This window comes from Mustela lutreola, chromosome 1 (assembly GCF_030435805.1).
Source record: "Mustela lutreola isolate mMusLut2 chromosome 1, mMusLut2.pri, whole genome shotgun sequence".
Taxonomy (NCBI): Eukaryota; Metazoa; Chordata; class Mammalia; order Carnivora; family Mustelidae; genus Mustela; species Mustela lutreola.
The window spans coordinates 133,830,999-133,852,775 of record NC_081290.1 but is presented as its reverse complement, the minus strand read 5'-3'; the positions used below and the strand labels follow the sequence as shown (position 1 = coordinate 133,852,775).

Genomic DNA, 21,777 nt, shown 5'->3' with positions numbered 1-21,777 from the left:
AATCCAAGAATTACGAGGAGTTAAGCCTAAGGTAAATACCAGAAAAGTAAATGGGAGTCAAAACACAAAGGCTCCCAAATCACAAACTGGCCTCTCTGTATTTAGGTAGTCAGGAACCGTTGAAGCCTTACCTGGAATTACACCGCAGGAAGCCCTGTAGATATACAGATAAAAACATAGAAAAATGAGAGGCAGCAAAAGCTGTGAGAATCTCTTCCTCTATCTAGACAATTAACTACAACAGGGTGAGGGAAGGGCCAGCACTGAAACTTGATCTTCCTGCAGATTGAGCATGAGACAGCTCAGGAGCATAGGAGACAGTCTAGCCCAGCATATGCAGGGACAGCCGTCAACCAGTTTTTTGCTGATAGAGCCAACCCTAAACCTCCAATGTCTGAGTTTAAGTTCCCATGGGTGCAGGGCCTTGCACAAGGACTTGTACCAGTAGCTTGTTTGGGAAGTGTCCACTAGGCAACAGGAGTGAGGCTGAAGGAAAGTGACAGGGAAAAAAGGGAAAGCCGATTGAAGGGTATAGTAAAGAGGTCACTGAAGTGGCAACAGGACTTTATTCCATCAGGACCTCCTTGAGAAATGTAAAGAATGTGTCCAAGGATGGAACACCAGTCAGTATGGTGTTCTATCCAGCTTCTGCTACCTTTTGGCAGAGAGCTACCTAGGGGTAACAACTCTATCCTTTGGGCTGTCCCTGGACACATGCCTTCACAAAGTACGGTCATTGGTACTTGGCCAAACTGAACCTGCCTTTCTCTTTCCTGGAAGTTTCCAGAAGTTAACAAAGCTAGGTAACTGCATAGCCTCATAATTACCAGTGGCCCTTACTGTCCAAATTCCAGAGCTCCTGCTTGCTTCCCTGTCACCTGTACCTCAGCCAACCCACTAACTGTGATGCTACAGCTCACTAGGCATTGTCACTACCCACTTAGTACCAGAAAAGGGTCCCCTATGATGTTTGACCATGAGTGACCCAGCTCCTAACTTCTATCTTCTGTGTCTGCATTATGGTACTATTTCTGCAACCTGCTGTATCTCAGTCTGGGTTCCCCTCCAAGCAGTACTGCTGACAAGACTTATAGTGCAGGTGGTGTATTTCAGAACTCATCCCAGGAATCATAAATGAGGAATGAGGAAACAAGAGACAAGAGTGAGTTAAAAGTCAATTTAAGGGTGCATTTTGAAGTCAGTTCTGATTCTAATGGGGTTCCTGAGAGATATCCGAAGTGTCTTTCAGAATTTTGTATCTGACAGAGAGTATGAATCATTTTTCCAGAAACTTCTGACCCCATTTTTTTTTTTAAGTTTGTCTCTAGAGGTATTATTTCCCTTGCATTCTGATTTATGCAGAGCCAAGTTGGCTTCCATGGTTTTAGGAGTTGATGGTAGAAACAAGGTTGCATTCAATTGAGATGGGACATTCTCACCAGGAGGTCAGTTGGCACTCACAAAGGAATTGTTCACTAGGGCTGCAGTTTTCAGAAGTGGACTGAGATGTGACATGGGGTACCAAAGGCAACTGCCTGAATCTGCTTCTCTATCCATCTCCCAGGATGTATACCTTTTATGAGATAGAGTGAGTACCATGATGAGTTCTCAACTCCTTCATAGAATAGTGTCTGTTTACTCCCCCAAGAGATGTTCCTTCTTCTCAGAATCAACCTTATTGTCTCCTGCTCCCAGTGGTTCAGTCCTGAATGCTGCCAAGCTTATCTTGGAGCTGATCTATAGCAATAGGAATGGATGGCTTTTAAAAAGGAGGAAGTGACTTGAGCTGATAGTTCAAAACAAATCCCCTCCTATGCCCTCTTTGCTGACAATCAGTGTTCCATCTCTGTTTTTATCTGTCTATTCCAACAGGACATGTAGGCTTGCAAAGCTTGGCCTCTGAAGAGGCCACAGCTTGGGCTCTACTTGCTGGCCTAATAGGGCCTTTCAGGCAAGCTAGATTCTGCACCATTAGCTTCTCCTTTAGACCTCTCTAGCTCTATCTCCATCTTGCCTTTCCCGAAGCCTCATCCCGAACAGTGTGAATTGCCAAAGGTAGACTTGACTCTCCTCTTTTGAAAAGATTTTCAGTTTCTCCCAAAATCTGGTGTACCAAAAGGAGCTTTAAGACAACTTGTCATGACACTTTTCTTTTTGTCTGGCCTGCATCTTTCTTAGTGCACCATTTCTAATCCACAAGATTATAGATTCAACCTCAAGATTGCTTTCTTCTCCATCTAGATTTTATAATCAGCCAATGCTACAGATATTTGCTACACAGTTTCTTAGGGATCCCACATGGCCCCCAGGATGAAGTGTGGTAAATTTTGCACAATAAAGGGGAAAAACATACAACTTTCTAAAAGTAATCTCATTCCCTGTATCTTCCTCTTAAGTTATCTTGATGGCCGATATGGAAAATGTTTGATTTTTTTTCCAAAAAGATCTGTTTCTCCTGGTTAAAACTGCATCACATCCAGTCTTTCATAGTTTCTTACCATTATTCCTTCAATTTTCAGAATGCACTAGGGCATGGACCTCTCTTTAGGGTTCTATACTGCAGGTTTTTACCAAACTTATTGCTAAGGCACCAAGACTTGGTGACTGGATCTTTGTTGCAGTCAAGAAGGGCTCCAACCTTTCAACCCATTTGAGTTTTCACTGTCATTTCCAGGCCTTTTGCCTGGTAGTCTTTTCTGTGGCCTTCTGTTACAAAGTCACGTTGACTTGTACTCTTGTTGACCCCTCGCTTACTTCCACAGGCTAGTAATCGTAGTTATCTTTTACACACTTCCCAAAGCACAAGAAGACATCTGGATTTCTTCACTCTACCCCAGTATGGAAGAATAGAAAGCTAGCACAGGTGGCTCTGTCACTTCTACCCAGCCACAGTACGTCCCTTGTCCACTGAAAAGCTAATCTGAAAGACATTGCAGCCTTTCCAGGGAAAGGAAGAACAAACATCATTCTCTTGGTTTTCCGACAACCACCTCCTGGTGAATCTTGTAAACACTGCCTTTCCCCACCCTCTCTCCCCAAACCATGTTCAACCCAGGGTGGATAAATGAGGAGGGAAGATACTGGAATTTCATCCTTTGTTCTTCTCTCCCTCTCCTGTTCTTCAGCAGCAGGTAGTAGTGAAGAGAGGGTAGTTATTCTTCCTGTAAACTATAGACTGAAAGTCATACCTTTTATCTCCCTACACGATAGGTTGTAGTAAAACTGTGCTCAGAAGTCCAAGATCTCTTCTAGATGGATAAATAGGAGATTTGAGCATTTAGAAAACACTTTTCTCTCTCAAGAAAAATCAAGCTTTCAAGAATATTATCCCTGGAGTTTCGGGAACAAAAATATCTAATACAAAATTAGAATTGTATCCTCTTTGACCTAAGCCAGCAGTTCTTAACTTTGGCTGCACATTAAGTCACATTGAGTCACAGCTTTAAAAAATACTGATGGTCAGGTCTTGTACTTTGGGGCCCATTCTTCAAAAGCTTCTGGAATCAGGCCCAATTAGAGGTATTTATGTTAAAACTTCTCCAATGATTGGAGGAATTTTAGCCAGGATTGAGAATCACTGAACTTAGACTGTTATGTGTCTTCTCTGAATGGGAGGATACCATTAAGTCCACCGTGGGGAGAAAACTTGATTTTCTGGGAATGAATAAAAAGAAGAGCATCGGACTCTTGTACATTCGGACTCTTGTCCAATGACAAGAGTCATTGGACTCTTGTACATTCCACAAAGCAGCTATCTGATCAGTGATTTCATGTTATCATCATAATTCTTTTATGTACATACCATGTTGAGTACATGTAACTGAAGAATGAAAGTGGAATTCAAAGAGACTAAATAGCAAAGATTTTATCACTTAAATAGTAGGGGAAAAAATACCAATCTTGTTTTTTTTAATATTAATAGTTATCATTTATTACATCATCATTAAAATGATTAAAAAGTTGGGACACCTGAGTGGCTCAGTCAGTTGAGTGTCTGACTCTTGGTTTCAGCTCAGGTCATGATCTTGGATTCATGAGATCAAACCCTACATTGGGCTCCACACTCAGCACAAAGTCTGCTTGAGATTCTCTCTGCCTCTTCCTCTACCCTTCCCTGCTACTCTCTTTCTCTGTCTCTTAAATAAATAAATATTTTAAAAATTACTTTCCCTTTTATTAAAATTAAAATTTAAAGTATTATAAAAATATATAACCTAAAAAATAAAGGTTCTCATAATCCAACCTCACAAAAATAATCACTGCTAATGGTTGGATGTACACTCCTGCAAATGTGTCCTATTCACAAGATAGAATTCATTGTGAAAGCGTTATTCACCCAAATGAGATCATACTGTATATAGTTTTGAAGCTTAACTTTTCACATAAAAATATATCCTACACGTGTGTGTGTAAGCTTGTGTGTGCATATATGTGGTGTATCTCATTTTTTTTTTTTATTTTTTATAAACATATATTTTTTATATACATATATTTTTATCCCCAGGTCTGTGAATCACCAGGTTTACACACTTCACAGCACTCACCAAATCACATACCCTCCCCAATGTCCATAATCCCACCCCCTTCTCCCCAACCCCCTCCCCCCGGCAACCCTCAGTTTGTTTTGTGAGATTAAGAGTCACTTATGGTTTGTCTCCCTCCCAATCCCATCTTGTTTCATTTATTCTTCTACCCACTTAAGCCTCCATGTTGCATCACCACTTCCTCATATCAGGGAGATCATATGATAGTTGTCTTTCTCTGCTTGACTTATTTCGCTAAGCATGATACGCTCTAGTTCCATCCATGTTGTTGCAAATGGCAAGATTTCATTTCTTTTGATGGCTGCATAGTATTCCATTGTGTATATATACCACATCTTCTTGATCCATTCATCTGTTGATGGACATCTAGGTTCTTTCCATAGTTTGGCTATTGTGGACATTGCTGCTATAAACATTCGGGTGCATGTGTCCCTTTGGATCACTACATTTGTATCTTTAGGGTAAATACCCAATAGTGCAATTGCTGGGTCATAGGGCAGTTCTATTTTCAACATTTTGAGGAACCTCCATGCTGTTTTCCAGAGTGGCTGCACCAGCTTGCATTCCCACCAACAGTGTAGGAGGGTTCCCCTTTCTCCGCATCCTCGCCAGCATCTGTCATTTCCTGACTTGTTGATTTTAGCCATTCTGAAATGGCTTATGTATTTCAATATTAAGAACTAGACATTTAGATCATTTCTAATTTACTACTATGACAAACAAAACCATAGTGAACACTCTTGTTATGATGAACATATCTTCGGGCAGTTTCAATAAAAGTGTTTCAATAAATATTTCAAGAAAATGATTCCTGTGAGAATTTCTGACTTGAAGACCATAAACGTTTTATATGTTAATAAAGTTTATCAAATTGCCCTCCAAATAAGTTCTGCCAATTTACAATTATTTCAACAATATATGGCAATTATTGGTGTCCCCAGTCTTGGCTACACTAGGTATTGATCAATCTTTTTCATGTGCTTATCCGCTAAGTGAAAGTAAACCATTGTTAACTAAATTTGCATTTGTTTGTTTATTGAGATTGAGCATTTTTTATACATGGCCAAAAGCCATGTGCAGTTCCTCCCTGTGAACTATCTGTGTGTCTTGCTCGTTTTTTTCTAAGATCAACCAATTTTTTTTAATTTGTAAAAAATCTATGAGTACTATAGAAAATAGCTATTTGGTTATCATATATATTGTGAAATATGGCATTATTTATGTTGGGTCCATTATCAAAGGAGCGAGACGGACATGGAATAAAGGTTTAACAAAAATTTTATTCTTATGCCAAGCATCAGGAACCAGACTGACTGTTCAGGGACACCTCCGAAGAGGGCGACGACCCCTTGGTCTTACAGGCTAGTTTTATAGGGCACAACCTCAGACCTCTACGTATGTGGCTTTGGCTGTTTGGATGTTTCCACCTGTCTGGTCTTGTTTTAGGTGTTGTGTTTTAGTAATAGTTACCTGGAACCGATAGCAACCATTGAGGTGTTTATTAAACAAAATGGCCTTGCTTCAGGTGTGTTTAGCAACAGTTACCTGGAACTGACATCAGTAACTGCTGAGGCATTTATTAAACGACAAAATGTCTACCTAGGCAACATGGAGTCACTATGGCTAACCAGGCCCAGGCAGGCCCTAGGGGTTTAACAGGTTTTAACGTGGAATTGGCCCCAACAATTTATGGCTTTGTGTTTCGTCTGGGATAATGTTAGTGTGTGATAAATTGGAAGTTTTTATTTTTTTAATTACCATGCTTAACTGTCTTTTCCTCTGCTAATTTTTTTATTTCATGGCATCTTAAGAAAGGGATTCCCTTCCATGATATTATAAACATACTCAGTTGTGTTTCCTTCTCTTATTTTTATTTTTATTTTACTACATTTAAGTCTTTACATTTTTCTGAATGACTAGTCATTTCTGCCCATGCTATTTATTTAATAACCTGGACTTTTTCACTAATTTGAAATGTAACTTTGTTAAATAAGGAATAGAAAGCTAATAGATAGATAGATTGATTGATTGACAGACAGATAGTTTTCAACACACATACTCTCCTTATTTCTGATGATCCATACCATGTTTTGATATTTGGTGAAAGTACTCTAACCCCTCATCCCACTTTACTTTATTAAAATTTTCTCATTGAACATTAAGAACATTTCCCCATGTTACTTTTTTCAACTGATTTTTGAAATAATTTTTATCATACTTGTAATAAAACAACCAGTTGGGATTCTTTATCCTTTTTTTTTAAGATGTTATTTATTTGACAAAGAGAGAGCACGCAAGCAGGGGGAGCATTAAGCAGACAGAGAGGAAGAAGCAGGCTCCCCACAGAGCAGGGATCCTGATTTGGGGCTCAGTCCCAGGACCCTGGGATCATTACCTGAGCCAAAAGCAGTCACTTAACCTACTGAGTCACCCAGGTGCCCCTGGGATTATATTGTTTAAACTATACCTTTTCCCAATCTGAGCTGCATCCTGGATATATTGAATCCTAATTCCTTCCTCTAATTCTTTCCAAGTCCCACTCTTGGACTTTCCAGTTCTCAGCTACCAATGTGAGTTTTCTAGTGCCCAAATTTAGTCATTTCCATTTACTACTGAATATCTATCAATGACTTTCTATTCATTTGTGAATACAATCCAAAAATTTCAATGTGACATATAGGATCTCTGTCTACTCCTTCATACTGACTGACTTTATATCACTTCTTATCTCAACACCCTCCCCCCAGTCATTATAAAACTGTGTTCACATTCACTCTTTCTTGCCCTGGCATCATCTCCTGTAGGACACTTTAAATCTCTGCTCCATGCCATCTGAGGTGCCCTTCCTTCTTCAGAACTCCCATTGCCAGATTACCAGGACAGATGAGACTGTATTAAAATTGCCTGTTCATTTGAATCTCTTTTCCACTAACCAAGAAGCTCCTTCAGGATGCTATCTTTTCTTTATTCCCAGAAATCACCATAATATGTATTACATAATGGACCTTTAATTCATGTTGCTAAACAAATATATCTAAAGTGACATAAGCTAGGGTTAATTTTGCATCAATCAGGTGGTTAAATAGATCCCACTGTCTTACTAGGGTGCAGGTAGTTTTTCTAGGAAATGATCCCAGGAAGCACCACAGACTTGGCTAAAGTAAGACAGAGAGAAAGGGGGAAATGTTTATATATAATGTTTATATAAAGGGGTATGTTGGTGAGCTAGGGTCCATGGAGCCATAATCCAGCTTGGGACCTTCTGAAAAACTATAAGTCACTTTGAACCATCCTTTGAGAGAATGGAAAATCTAGACATGGACTATAGCCACTGACTTCAGTCCAAGAATTGTCCCCAGAGGTTTTAGTTTATGCCACACTTTAAGGTTGTGTCTGTGTGTAGCCAAGTGAGAACACATGGTACCAAAGACCCAGGGCATTGAACCCAAGAGGTGCAAGCACTCAGGTGGGAATCAGTTAGTGCCCAGGTGAACTCAGAGAAAGCCCGGGGGATGGCGTGGACATTAACAGCATCTGCCACAATAGCCAAGACTACAGCATCTGCCCTACCACCAAACTGAATACATATAAACTAATATTGGCTATGAGTGGTTTGAAGATTCTTGATGATTCTTAAAGAAATCATCATAAGGATGAGTTCTATTTCCTTCAAAATACGTAAGGTTTATAGACATAAATGCTATTTGATTCCTTCTCATGGTGGACCAAAAAACCCTCCAAAGGGAAGCTGCATGTTTTTTTTAACATTCTGTGTTATTATTCATTGACTAATTACTTTCTAGTTGTGGAACATACATTTGCTCAGACCTGTGAGATGATGAAAGTTTTTATTATGATTATGTCATTATGTCTGTTTCATCTTCCTTTCCTTGTACACCTTCATAGAATGGTCTTCAACATGTCATTAACTAGCCTTAGATAGCCATTATGATGCTCAACGTATTTTGGTTCACTTTTATATCATCAGTGATCTGAGGTCACTTTTGGGCTTCACTACTTTTTTTTTTTTTTTCTAAAGAGAACGTGTAGTAAATTTCACTTTATTCAGTGACTGCTGCGTGCAGAACTCACTACTAACATCAATGGTTGTGTGTGGGATAAGTGGTGTGCAATCTAATAAAACTTACTGTTTACTGCATAGAGTACATAAATGCTTGTTTTTTACAAAAATTCACTATATACCTGTTCAGTGGATGCAGAAATGAAGTTAATCTGGATTTAAAAAATTGAAAAAATGAGTTTTGATAGAAATATTGAAGGATATAATCAAACATGGACTGGTGTTCAAAGATGACATACAAATATTAAAAATGCAGTCTTCATGGATTGATAGGGAAGCCTCTGAAAATTAGAAGTCAGAAATGTGCAGATGTAAATCAATCTGTGGGAAAACGCTGAGAACACCATACTACCCCCTTGGCCCCCGTGTCCTCTGCCTAGAATATTTTTTAATCCTTCTATAATAACTCCTACTTGCCTTTTAGATTGGCTCAAGTCTCATCTCCTATAAGAGTTTCCTACGACTCTTTGACAAATTGCCACAAACTTGTTGAATTAAAACAGCACTTTATCATCTTATGGCTTTGGAGGTCAAAGTCAAACATGGGTCTCACTGAACCAAAATCGAGGTGTCAGCCAGGCTGCGTTCCTTCTGAAGGGTCTAGAGGGGATCCCATTTTCTAGCCTTTTCCATCTTCTAGAAGCCTTGGTCCTTGGTGAGGGACCACCTTAGTTTCCTCCTGTGTAAAGCAGAAGTATATTCCCAGGTGGGTAAGAGAACAAATGAAAGGACGAGATTCCTCATCCCAAACCTCTGTTCCAGCACCTACTCATGAGAAGCAGCACTGACTTCTTAGCTTCCTTATCACTGACATGGAAATAATCACAGCAATCAACACACTTGCTTCTCATGTGTATTAATGAATGGACAAATGAAAATTCACCGACAGTGATTGGCACATCCTATTCATTCAAAACTGTTAGTTGTTACAGTTTCTCCCTGGTGAGATTATTGTAAGGATTTAGGAGATAGTTGACAAAGCCACAGCAAGATGCCTGGCAAGTAGCCAATTCTCCACACATTCTAGCCTTTGATTTATCAGCATCATCTGTATTAAATATAACAGGTTAAAGAAGTCAAATGCAGTGAAGAAGATGCATTTCAAAGGCAGGAGTTTGGTGAAATGTGCTCAGCTTTGTGCTAACAATCTGAATTATTTCAAGCTCTGTTTTTCTCAGCCTCCATACAGTCACAGGGTTAAAAGATATGATAGGTCAATAATGTTGTGATGGATGGATTTTATTCGTTTCTGTGATGAAATAATAATAGTAATAACTATAGGCTTCTAAATATTTCAAAATGTGGGGGGCCTGGGTGGCTCAGTAGGTTAAAGCCTCTGCCTTTAGCTCGGGTCATGATCCCGGGTTCTGGGATCAAGCCCTACATCGGGCTCTTTGCTCAGTAGGGAGCCTGCTTCCCCCCACCCCCTCCTGCCTCTCTGCTTACTTGTGATCTCTGTCTGTCAAATAAATAAAATCTTTAAAATATATATATATATATATATATATATATATATATTTATATTACAAAATTTTTTCACATGTATTATCTCATAGGTCCTTGATGTGACTTCACTTTATTCCCAGGCAGTATCTAGCAATCTAATGGCTATTTGATTATTTAGACTTCCCAGATTTTTATCATCCTTATCCCATAATAGCCTTTATGTCCTTTTTATTATAGAATATTCAGATGTTACCCCCTGTTTCCAAGGCAAATGGAAGCATTCCACTCAAATGTTTACAGTAAATAGAACAGAAACTTGTGGAATCATCTTCCTCTCTCATAAATGAAGCAACAGCAAAGTGGCAGAGCATCTCAGCTGTTCCAAGTTCCTCAAATAAGTTTTACTTTTGCAAAACGAACCCTCTGACTTCCTATACGTTGTGAGCTGCGTTATGAGCAACATGACCGGCAGCCACGTTTGTTGTAATTTTTTAAATATGTGGAAAAAAAGCAAGATCTCGACCATGTATTACCTTAACCAAGATGCCAAATTATCTAACTTGTTTCTCCAGGCAAGCAGCCCAACAACAGGGACAGCTCCCAGGAGCCAGTCAAGATTGTCTGTCTGTCCATCCACTCAGGACATCTGCAGGTAAGTGTTCAGCAAATGATCCTATTTAATCTCGTTTAAACCAATGTTCTGTAGTCTTCTTTTATGTTCCAAAACTGTGTGGCTCTTGCTTCTGCCTTACATTGTCCATGGACAATTTATACTGGCTTAATTTTTCCCCTTTAGTACCTTTTCTTCATTTGATCTTTATTTACCAACGTCTGCTCATGCTGTCATTTTCATCATTCTCTCTCTCTGTTTTCCTGTGGCTCTCCTCTCCATTCCCATCTCCCATCCTTTGCCTGCTGCTTTGTCTAGATCTGCCATCTTGCATGACATGTCAGAAGATGCGTTTGAGCAATGCACCCCTGTCGTGGTGCTGAGCCCTGCTAGGAAGGAGTCTGGTAAGAAATCAGTAAAACAGAGGCCTAGGAGGAGGAGGAGGGCCTCTGAGAGATACGAGGCTGCAGAAAAACAAACAAAAGGGAGAAGAAATGATTTTCCCCTCCAAATCACAAGTGCCAGATGGAGCGAGCTTTACGCTACTTCTTCAGATTCATCTTCCACAGATGAGACTCACTGGATTCAGGCGAAAAGAAGAGCCCAAGTTAAATTCCGACTCTCACGGAGAAGAAGGAGAAATGGCAATAAGCCATGTGGAAATGCAGCTGGGCCTTCTGCTCCTCATGGAGTGGATCTGGTAGATGTGGAAACCACAGGTAAAAAGCAAAAAGAGCTGAATGACTGTGAGGGTTGCTCTTTAAATCTCTGCAGAGGAAAAGGAACAAGGTACCAAGAATGCAGTCTTTCTCACCCACGGGGATCCTTTGAGATTAAGAGGTCCTCAAGAGAGCACAAGGAGAGCAAAGGAAGATACCACCACAGGGATCTGTGGCTCTTGCCCCATCTTGGGCAACATGAAACAATCCAGAAAAGATCTTCAGAAGCAGATGCCAGCACTGATATATTGGCAGTAGCAGAAGACGGCAAGTATGTGGACACTGCTGGATTCCTGGTGAATAACTCTAAGCAGAAGCCTTCTGCCACCTACCATGACCAGTCTGATAATTTAAAAATATGCAGGTCAGTCACTATAGAGAAAGACGTGATGCCATCCACATGCATTTCTTCCCGCTGTGAGTTAGGGGTGTGTTTGACCTCGCCCCTCACAACCTAACATGTATTCATGCTGTTATTTGTCTGGTTGGATCTAAGGTGATAAAACAAGAAAAGGCGGGTGTGGGAATAAGAAGAAATAATAGGGAAGCATCCATGGGTTTGGAAGCTGTTCCAGAATAGAATTAGATTTCCCCTTTACCCTTCCCCTAATAGGACAGTGATTTATCTTGGTAAATGGACTGACAAACCAGTTGGATCTGGTAGCCATTCTAGTTAAGATAAGACCAGTGGGGGGCGCCTGGGTGGCTCAGTGGGTTAAGCTGCTGCCTTCCCCTCGGGTCTTGATCTCAGGGTCTTGGGATAGAGCCCCGCACTGGGCTCTTTGCTCAGCGGGGAGCCTGCTTTTCTCTCTCTCTCTCTCTCTGCCTGCCTCTCTGCCTACTTGTGATCTCTCTCTGTCGAAAAAATAAATAAATAAAATCTTAAAAAAAAAAGATAAGACCAGTGGAAGAAATATGAGTGAGAGTGTATGAAACCTTAGATCCTTTAATGCAAATTCAGTGAACTGTTAGCATCCTGACAGAAAGATATTTAACGGTTGGGTTTTTTAAGGTCAGATTTTTTTTAATCAGAAAAATCTCTACAGTTGGTGCTAATTTGTTCTCCAATTGTCTGACTCAGCGGGGTAATTCAAGACTGAAAGGCCACAGAAACAGGTCATGGACGTATCAGTGGGGTGTCCAGAGCCTTCAGGGAAGGAGAACACATTAACTTTAGTGATAACCATGTACTAAAATGTTTCAACATGTAGATATTTCATAGCTCTGAGACTCCTTTCTTGCTCTTTTAACCATATACATATTCAAAATAACTTAAAGTGAATAAGAACTATAGGAATACCCATGCTAGTGTGCATAAGTCAGATGGTTTTAAACAAAACAGCTAGTTTTACACATTCATGTTATCCCCTAGTCATTTACGTTGGTTAAGTGAAGTTTTGTTACATCATGCTTGGTTGTTTGGGCTTGTTTTATGACAGTTAAAGTTACTTTATAACACATGTATGAGTGTCACTTGCCAATAACGTGACCCCAAGAATGCTGTCCATGTCTATTTAAGACTGGACAAGGAAATTTGAGGTCTGGATGTAAATAATAATAGTTTGTTTCTCAGAAAGTTTTATAAGATTTTCTTAAAATGCTCATTGATTTGTTCATTCAAGCACCTGTTATGCATCAATTCTTGGCATTGGAAATATTATAGTGCCTGAGATTAGAGTTTATAGTCTAAGGGGGAACAGAGAAACAAAAGAAATTATTTCACAGTTGATACATAATTAAGGTCGTGATGAGGAATATGAAAGCACATAAAAAGGAAGCCTCACCTAATCTGAGAGATCAGAGAACTCTCTTAAAGAGGTGACAAGCTGACTGAGGCTCAAAGAATGACAAGAATTGATCAAGGAAAGAAACGGGAGAACCATTGAGGCAGAAGGGGCTACTACACCAAACCAGGAGGAGGGAAGGAGTTTAGCAATCCAGGGAACTGAAAGTGAGCCACTGTGGCCTGGGTGTGATGGTTGCGGGGAGTGGGTGGTGGTTTGAGAGGGGAGAAGAGAAGAGAGCCATGCCCAACATGCTCAGACATCACAAAGAAGTGACACCATTTGATTTATATATTAATGTAAGTTTCTTGTAATCTTTGGAATATGATTTAAGTATGACTTGTCTAAAATATTGGGGTATGGGATAAAACAGTATTTCCAGTCTAAACCAAGAACTCCCCACATACAGCCATCTGTTGTCATTCCCCGAATCTATTTCCAGCATAATTTAATGAAAGAAGCTAGTTGTGGGCTTAATGGTAATTGGAGAAAAAAGTAATGCTTGCAATTAAAGTCATAGTGGCTGATCCTCCTAACTTAAAAGCACTGCTCTGGAGGAACATTTTCAAAGACAGGATATTTAACTTAGACTTCTATTAATGGAAGTGTGATCGATGGGCCCATACTTATTATTTCTTGCTGCAGGTTATCATCAAAATATACCCACTAAGTAAATACAGAGACTGTGTATTATACTGGACGCTGAGAGCAAAAAGCAACAAAAGAGGTGATTATTCCCTTAAGTGGCCTGTTATCTAGTGGGAGAAATTGTACACACACCTGAAAAGATACAAATTCAAGATAGTACAGAGTGAATTAAAAAAAAAAAAAGGAATACTGCAGAAATTTGAAGACAGAAAAACTTCTGAGAGCTGGAACAATCTGGAAACCCTGTTAAGAGGTAGGATTGAGACAAAGAAAATTAGAATTAGATTGGCAGAGCTGCACACCGGACATTGCAGGCACCCAGAGCAGGGCAAACACCATGAGCCCAGACAGAGATGAGGGAGTGACACTCTGCACTGAAGAATTTTGTGTGACCTTATATGACTAGGTTGGAGAGTTTACATAGATATCAACTAAAAAAAAAAAAAAAATTAAAGACCTTGTAAAGAAAACATGCATATCTTTCCAAAGAGTTTGACTGTGTTCTACACATGTTTGTTTTCCTGCTGCCTCAGTGGGCCTTTGGGTACCAAAGAGGCCACCTCAGAAACTGAGAACAGATCAAAGGGATTGTGTTCTTCTTCGCCCACCTTCAGCCAGAAAAGTTGCATGATTATCTCTGTATATAATGAGGTTCTACATAATATTCCTTTAAAAAAATTATTTCGCTGCAAAATATAATACAGACCAGCCTTTGTGCAATAAAACAGGCCTAATGAAGAATAACATATACAGTCACAGTCACAATGTCTCTGGGGGTGTATTGAGAAAGAGATCTAGATTTAGGAGAAAAAGTTGCAACAAGGGAGAATGTATCCTGCTTTGTGGTAAATAGGATTAGGATGATAAAGGGGAATGAAAGGGAGGAACACATGGCATGCTGTCATTCCACCCAGGGATGGGAAACAATCCTGGTGCTTGGAATTGGTGAGAGCATAAGACAAAGGAGTCAGGGTGACTCCAAACCTTGAAACTTGGGAGACAGGAAATGCTGCTGCTACTGACAAAGGCAGAAGAGGCCAGAGGGAGATGGTTTGGGAAAGACATGATGAATTCCATTATAGGCAGACTGTTTGTGGTTGCAGTGACATTGCGGGGTCAGCTGTCCAGCACACTGAGACATGTCCCTGAGAGGTAGGAGAGCAGTCACAGTCACAATTCCATAGAATTGTTCAAGCATTCCTGAACTATACACAGTTTGCCACGAAACAACTGCATATTTGCAGTTGTTATTAACATGACATATTAGCACAGGGCAATAGCATGAAGATGCTAATAATGAAAATCTCCTGAAGGCCGGGGAGCACATATAAACGGGGTATCATTCTCAGTCAGGTGATTGTGATGCCTGGGAAGTGAGTGAAATTTCTGAATGAAATCATTTATAGGAAAAAGGCCACCAGATGGACACAGTCTGAGCACCAGTGTCCCCTGTGCAAGGGAGAGAGGCGGCAATTGCCTAAGAACTTGCACTCCGGCTGCTTCAGACATGCACGGGCAGAACCAGCCTCAGCCAGAACCACAAAGCAGAAGAAGCTCCCAGACCCTTCCTCCTTTTCTGTTCCCGGCATTCGGTCCCTGCAAGGGCACGCTATGCTCTTTCCCACCCTCATCAAAGCCTTATTCAGAGAAAGTTTCTCTATTAGCCAATTAGAGCTTACAGGGAATTTAAGTCGTGCTGTTAACACCTATAGCGTGTGGTGGGAAAGGCTTTGCCTTTTTCATTTGAAAAAAAAGGGGGTTTAAAATATGGATTAGATCATGTTAGCCCACGTTTGAGGCTTTTCAGTGGCTTCTTAATAGCCCTCAGTGGTAACTTCAGAATCTTTAATATGATTTACAAATCCATGCATGATCCGTCTATCAGATCCACCTCTCCAGCTTCAACACCCATCATTAATGAAGACCTGTTCATACTGGTCTGTCTTCAGTTCCCTGAAAGTGCCTAGGCCTATCCCTTTCAGGGCCTAGAATGCCTTCACATTACTCTCTCTGCCCTTCACCAGAATAACTCCTAGTCATGCTTTTTTGCTTGAAATGTAATTTCTTTAGGGATACCTTCATGACGCTCAACACTCAAGTCTCCTGGGAATCACTTCCATAGCATAATTTTAATTAATTAATTTTAAGCTAATATGTGGGTATTTTTGTGATGAACTGTTTCAGATTTATTCCAGTTTCCACAGTGCCTGGACCAGTGCCTGACAGTTAGAATATATTCAACATACACTTTTTGAATGAGTAGATTAGGGAAAATGATTTTTTCCAAGGGAATTATTCTTACAATGTAAAATGATAGCACTAAGAAGTAGATTACTTCATCTGGTATGGAACCAGCATACAAAGCACACTGTACACCAGCCGTGCTCAGACTTTAGTGGACATTAGCAGAGACCACAAGACTTGTTAAAATGTAGATTGTTGGCGGAGCCTGGGTGGCTCAGTCAGTTGGGCATCTGCTTTCAGCTCCGGTCCTGATCCCAGGGTTCTGGGATCAAGCCCCACATCGGGCTCCCTGCTCAGCAGGGAGTCTGCTTGTCCCTCTACCTCTGCTGTTCCCCCAGCTTGTGTGCTCACTCTCTCTCTCTCACTCTCAAATAAATAAATAGATAAGTAAATAAGTAAATAAATAAAATCTCTTTTTAAAAAATACAGATTGTTAGACCCACCCCAGAGTTTCTGATTCCTTCTCTGGGGTTGAGTCCATGAATTTGCATTTATAAAATGTTCCCAAATGATACAGGTGTTGCTGATCTAAGGGTCCACATTTTTAGAATCATTGCTCTATGCTACATTTCTCCTGGGCCTTAGGTGGGAAGAGAGAACAAGTAATTGCAAGGATGAGTTTGGGGGCGCCTCAGTGGTGGAGTCAGTTGAGCATCGATTCTTAATTTCAGCTCAGGTCATGATCTCAGAGTAGTGAGATGGTGCGCCACGTTGGGCTCTGCACTCTACGTGAAGTCTGCTTAAGACCCCCTCCCCCTCTCCTACTGCCCTTCCTCCCTCTCTAAAATAAACAAATGAGTAAATAAATAAATAAGAAAAGATGAATTTGGGAAGTATAATTATAGTTCTTTGTCATATTCTATTGAAGGCTGACACAAAGCAAAGTTAGGTTACCTTCTTGTAGTTTACGCTGTTGTACCAGTAAGTGCTGGTCATCTTACTAAAACCATAGACTGACAAAGCCCCAACTTTAGCAGGAACTCAGATGTCATGGTTTGCCTATTGTGTCTCTTCAAACCCACTTCCTCATTGCAACTACCCCCATTTTTATCAGTGAGTTCACAAATACCCGGAATTTCTAGTTTTTGACTATTTTTCTCCTGCATTGGTTATACCCAGTCTCTAACCAAACCCCATCATTTTTCCCTCCAGATATTGCTTTTGGTTTGTGCCCTCTTCCTCATTGCTAATGCCCCAGTTTGATTCTTCTTTATTTACACTTCTGTTCTTTCTCCACATCACCCATCAGCCTACTACCTCTTTTGGTCAGGACTCTTCTACCAGGTTAAAATTGACTGAAACCAATTCAAATGAGCTTAAACAAGAAAGGGATGTATTAGCCACAGACATAGGAAATCCAGGTATACAGATGGCTTCAGAGGCTGCAGAGATTCAAACAATGTGGTTCTCTTTCTCTGTGTGTTCTCATTTTCTTCAACTGCAGGCAAACTTCCTCTGTACAGCAGAGGGAAGAGACAGTGTGGGCAGAAATAGCTTTAGGTTTACATTTTACCAGACATGACTTAACAGAAAAGAGAAATGTTCTCTTCAAGCAGTTACACATTCATTCCCAGGGATGGAATAGAATTAGCCTGCCCTAGGTCACATTCTTGGGCTGATCACGGTCACCAGGGGCCTTGGGCACTATGCCCAGACCATGCCCTTAAATGGAAAGGTTGGATTTAAAATGTGACTATTGGCAACCCCTCCAGGACCTTTTGAATTGGGGAAAAGACATTTCAGTAACAAAAATAATAGCATCAGTACCAGAAGAGGTGGGACAAGAATTCTAAGCAGGAAAAAACAAACAAAAGAGTAGCACTGAACTACCATCCAGGTGGCTCTCCCCCTTCCCAGGGTCTTTCTCTTCCTCTCCAAATGCCCACATTTAGATATACTTAAACACTCATCTCATTTTTATCCTATCCATACAGCTTGCCCAAATTATCGTGGTCCAAAGTGATCTTTCCTTTCTTCAGATTCCCATAACCTCTTGTAGTTGATTTACTTAGAATTCACCTATTTTCTAATGTCTTCATGTGTGTTAGTTCTGTTTCCTATAGACTAAGCTCCTTGAAGTAGGAATTGTGTCTTTTCCTTTTTTGGGCTCTCTACAGTACTCAGAATAATTCTAGCATGTAGCAACTGCCCAAAAAGAATTCTTGAAATGGCTTCAAAATTAGAGGATGCCAAAAGAGGAGATACAAAAGCCATGGGAACAATGTAAACTGAGTGGTACAAGGCAAAACAAATAAAGTATATTTAATTCCATCAATGGCTTATTTAAAAGAGGAAGACCCCCAAAATAATTCCTGATAATGATCTAGTCTAGCTTGGGTTGGATGGTGAGTTTGAAGTTACACTTTATATTGCTTTGCTAAAGCCTTCATTATGCATATTCTCATTTTAAGTTTTTTGAGGAAAATGAGAAAATGGTAAAAATCATCTATTTTTTTATTTGTTTAATTCTTACAAGTTGCAATAACTTTATACCAGGTGTGGGAAAATGGAAAGAGAATATTTCTAAAACTTAAAATTTTCCTAATAAAAAACTATTTTCTGAGTAGTTTTGATGTTTTTGACAAATAGTGCAATTGTAAGATTGATTTAGATCACAGTGAACAACTATTTGGGGGGAATTTTAATCTTTATCAAGTGTTCTAGAGGCTGGAAATAGAGTGGAGGATATGGTATTGGTCCCATCCCTCATTAACTTATAATTGTATATAATGGTATATATGTTTAGTAAAACAAATAATTAAAGAGGCAAATGTAAACAACAAACAAATAAAAAAAAAAACATGAATGAAGCTAAAGGAACATATTGCATCTAACAGAACAAAACAAGTTTCCCTGGGAAACTAATAATCAGGAAGAAATCCAAGGGAGAATAAGTTAAGCAGAGAGAAGGGGTAATCTGTTCTAGGAAAAAGATACGGTATATATTAAACCACAGAGATGAGTGAGATCAGGCATAAAATGATGTCACTCTGGCCTTGTATCAAGTAGGAGGAGGGGAATGGTAGTTAACCATGGAATTCTTTATCAACAATAGGTAGGAGTTTAGACAGTATTTTAATGACAAGCGTAAATTTTATAGACTTTTAAGTAAAAAGAATGACGCCGTTAGCTTAGTATTCTGGAAGACCACTCAAGCTGCTGTTGGAAAAGAGACTGGAGAGGGAAAGACTGAAGGGAAAGGAAACCAGTTAGAGAGACACTGCTGTGGGGCACCTGAGTGGCTCAGGCGGTCAGGCATCTGCCTTTGGCTCAGATCATGATGCTGGAGTCCCCACATCGAGCCCCATATCAGGCTCCCTGCTCACTGGGGAGTATGCTTCTACTTTTGCCCCTCACCCCACTCTCTCGTGTTCTCTGTCTCTCAAATAAATAAAATCTTAAAAAAAAAAAAAAAAAAGAGAGAGAGAGAGAGAGACAGTTGTGTCCCAGCAAAGAGCTGATGGTGGCTGTAGAGTAAAAAGAAGCCCATGGAGGGGCACCTGGGAAGCTTGCTCTATTAAGCTTCTGACTCTTGGTTTCAGCTTGGGTCATGATTTCATAAGTCATGGGATCAAGTCCTGAGCACCGGCCCCCCAACAGCGTGGAGTCTGCTTGAAGATCCCCTCCCACTGCCCCTCCCCTGGCTTGTGGACATGCTCAAACTCTCTTGCTTTCTCAAATAAATACATAAATCTTTAAAAAAATAGTTTTAAAAAAGTATATGTATTTTTAAAGTATTATGAAAGTAAATCAAACAAATCAAACAGGATTCAATGATAACTTACATAGATATCCGATCTCAAGTTTCCGATTTAGAAAATGGTAGATTATAGGATCCTTTACTATTGAGAGAACACACTGCTTGAGAGACAGATTTAAAAGGAGGAGATGAGTTCAGTTTTATAAATAAACAGTTTGAGGCACAAGACAATTATCCACAGAAGAGTTCAGAAGAGGCTTTTGCAAGTTTGCATGAAGATTAGGAAGTCTTGAGCATATAGGTGGTGAGTGTCAAAATCTCCAATGGAAAATCTATGAACTGAGCAGAGGAGGGTATGAAGAACCCTGGGAAATAGCAATATTTAATGGTCCTGAAAGAAGAAAAAAAGCCAGCAGAGAGAAGGAAGACAATGCCCAAAGAGACAAATGAAAACCCAGGACTATATAAAGGTGAAAGAGAATGTCACAAATAGAGGAAGAGATGAATTCAGATGAATTCATCTAGATGAATTCATGTTTTTAATTTGGAGAATCTCTGAGCTCAGAGAGAGAGAGAGAGAGAGAGAAGTTGACGATGAAGAAAACTGATCAGAATGTTTGTTTCTTAAGGTCCCACAGGGAATAGGAAAGGATGGGACCCAAAGACCAAAGTAAAAGGATTGCCGTGGCAAGGAAAATAAGTATGATTTTCTTTGCAATACAAGTAAAAGAGGAAATCACAGATGCAGGGACAAATGTAGATCTACAGATTATATAAGCAGATATGATATATACAGATACAGATATTTTATGTACAGATACAGCTACTATTTCTTTTTGATGACCTTATAGAGCAAGGGGGTTGGTTGCAGGGTCATATAACAGTGCAATCTGAATTTCAGATAACAGCAAATAATTTTCTAATGGGACATACACATACTAAAAAAGTACTCATTATTTATCTGAAATTCAAATTTAACTGGGTTTACCATATACTTTTGCTTAGTGTGGCAGTGCTAAGCATAGCAAGATAGAAAAGCATTGTTGGAAGTCCTGCTGAGGCCCATAACTATGAGTTTATATGGCCACAGATGGCAGGAAATCTACCTTTCCTCTACAGTACATCATTCAGATGCAACCAAAGAAGACAATTGCACTTGGACCTATGGGAGTGATGTCATGAAACATCTAGATTTCACATTTAGCACAACTTGATCTATGTTTCCCCATGTATCTCCAGGTAAATTTGAAATTTAAAAATTGAGATAAATGTGCTTTACAAATACGATTTTTAAAGTAAAATAACATTTCAGTTAGTAGTTGTGCTCTCCCTATTTATTTAAAGAAAAAAAACCTACTTTTTTATCTTAACTTTTCAGATAATTGTTATAGCATTGGAAAAAGTGGGTTCATAGATTCATGGATCATCTAGGTCGCTCTCCAGTCTGATCTTTGAAGACCCTTGGAATATCAGCACACATTATCATCTCTCTCTTCCTTGAACATACTATTTCTTGGGACAACCCCTTTCCTTTTAGAATCTCTTAATTGTGAAAACATTCTTTCTAATATTGAATCAGCCTGAGTCCTTGTATTTTCTCCTTCTTAGTCCTAGATTTATATTCACTCAGTAACATATTTTTAAACTTTGTAAATGTATCCTATTCTTTCTGTTACTTTTTCTGTACAAAGATGAGACTGGCATTCTATTGTCAAAGTCCATTCTATGAGTAAAAGATCAGCTGTTGACAGTTTTCAGTATTCAGGTGAGAAAGGTCTCCTAAGTGACCTAATGAGAATCATTTATTTCCAGGAGGTAACAGACTCTTAAGAAAGTTCATAAATTTATTACTTTCCATAGGCTTTGTCTTTATTTTTCTGAGTCTTATAGGAGTTAATAATAATCTTCCCCCTGTTCATTTTAATAACAGCTGAGTTGGTAGGAAATGCAGATGTGAACACCATTAGTAACCTACCACGGGTCAGTTCATTGGAATTACTC

At 39.6% G+C, this 21,777-nt stretch overlaps 1 protein-coding gene across 5 annotated transcripts in view; it reads left to right on the top strand.

Annotated features, from left to right (window-relative positions):
- The window catches only part of MARCHF1 (membrane associated ring-CH-type finger 1), a 922,254-nt gene that overhangs the window by 820,337 nt on the left and 80,140 nt on the right, over positions 1–21,777 (top strand). For 3 of the 5 annotated variants that reach the window (XM_059174528.1, XM_059174538.1, XM_059174519.1), the window contains exons 5-6: positions 10,644–10,723; positions 11,000–11,764. In XM_059174528.1, the coding sequence (XP_059030511.1) occupies positions 10,644–10,723; positions 11,000–11,764 (845 nt within the window). Of the gene's footprint in view, positions 1–10,487; positions 10,724–10,999; positions 11,765–21,777 lie in introns of those variants that run through there. The other 2 variants (XM_059174546.1, XM_059174555.1) reach the window with 2 other exon arrangements.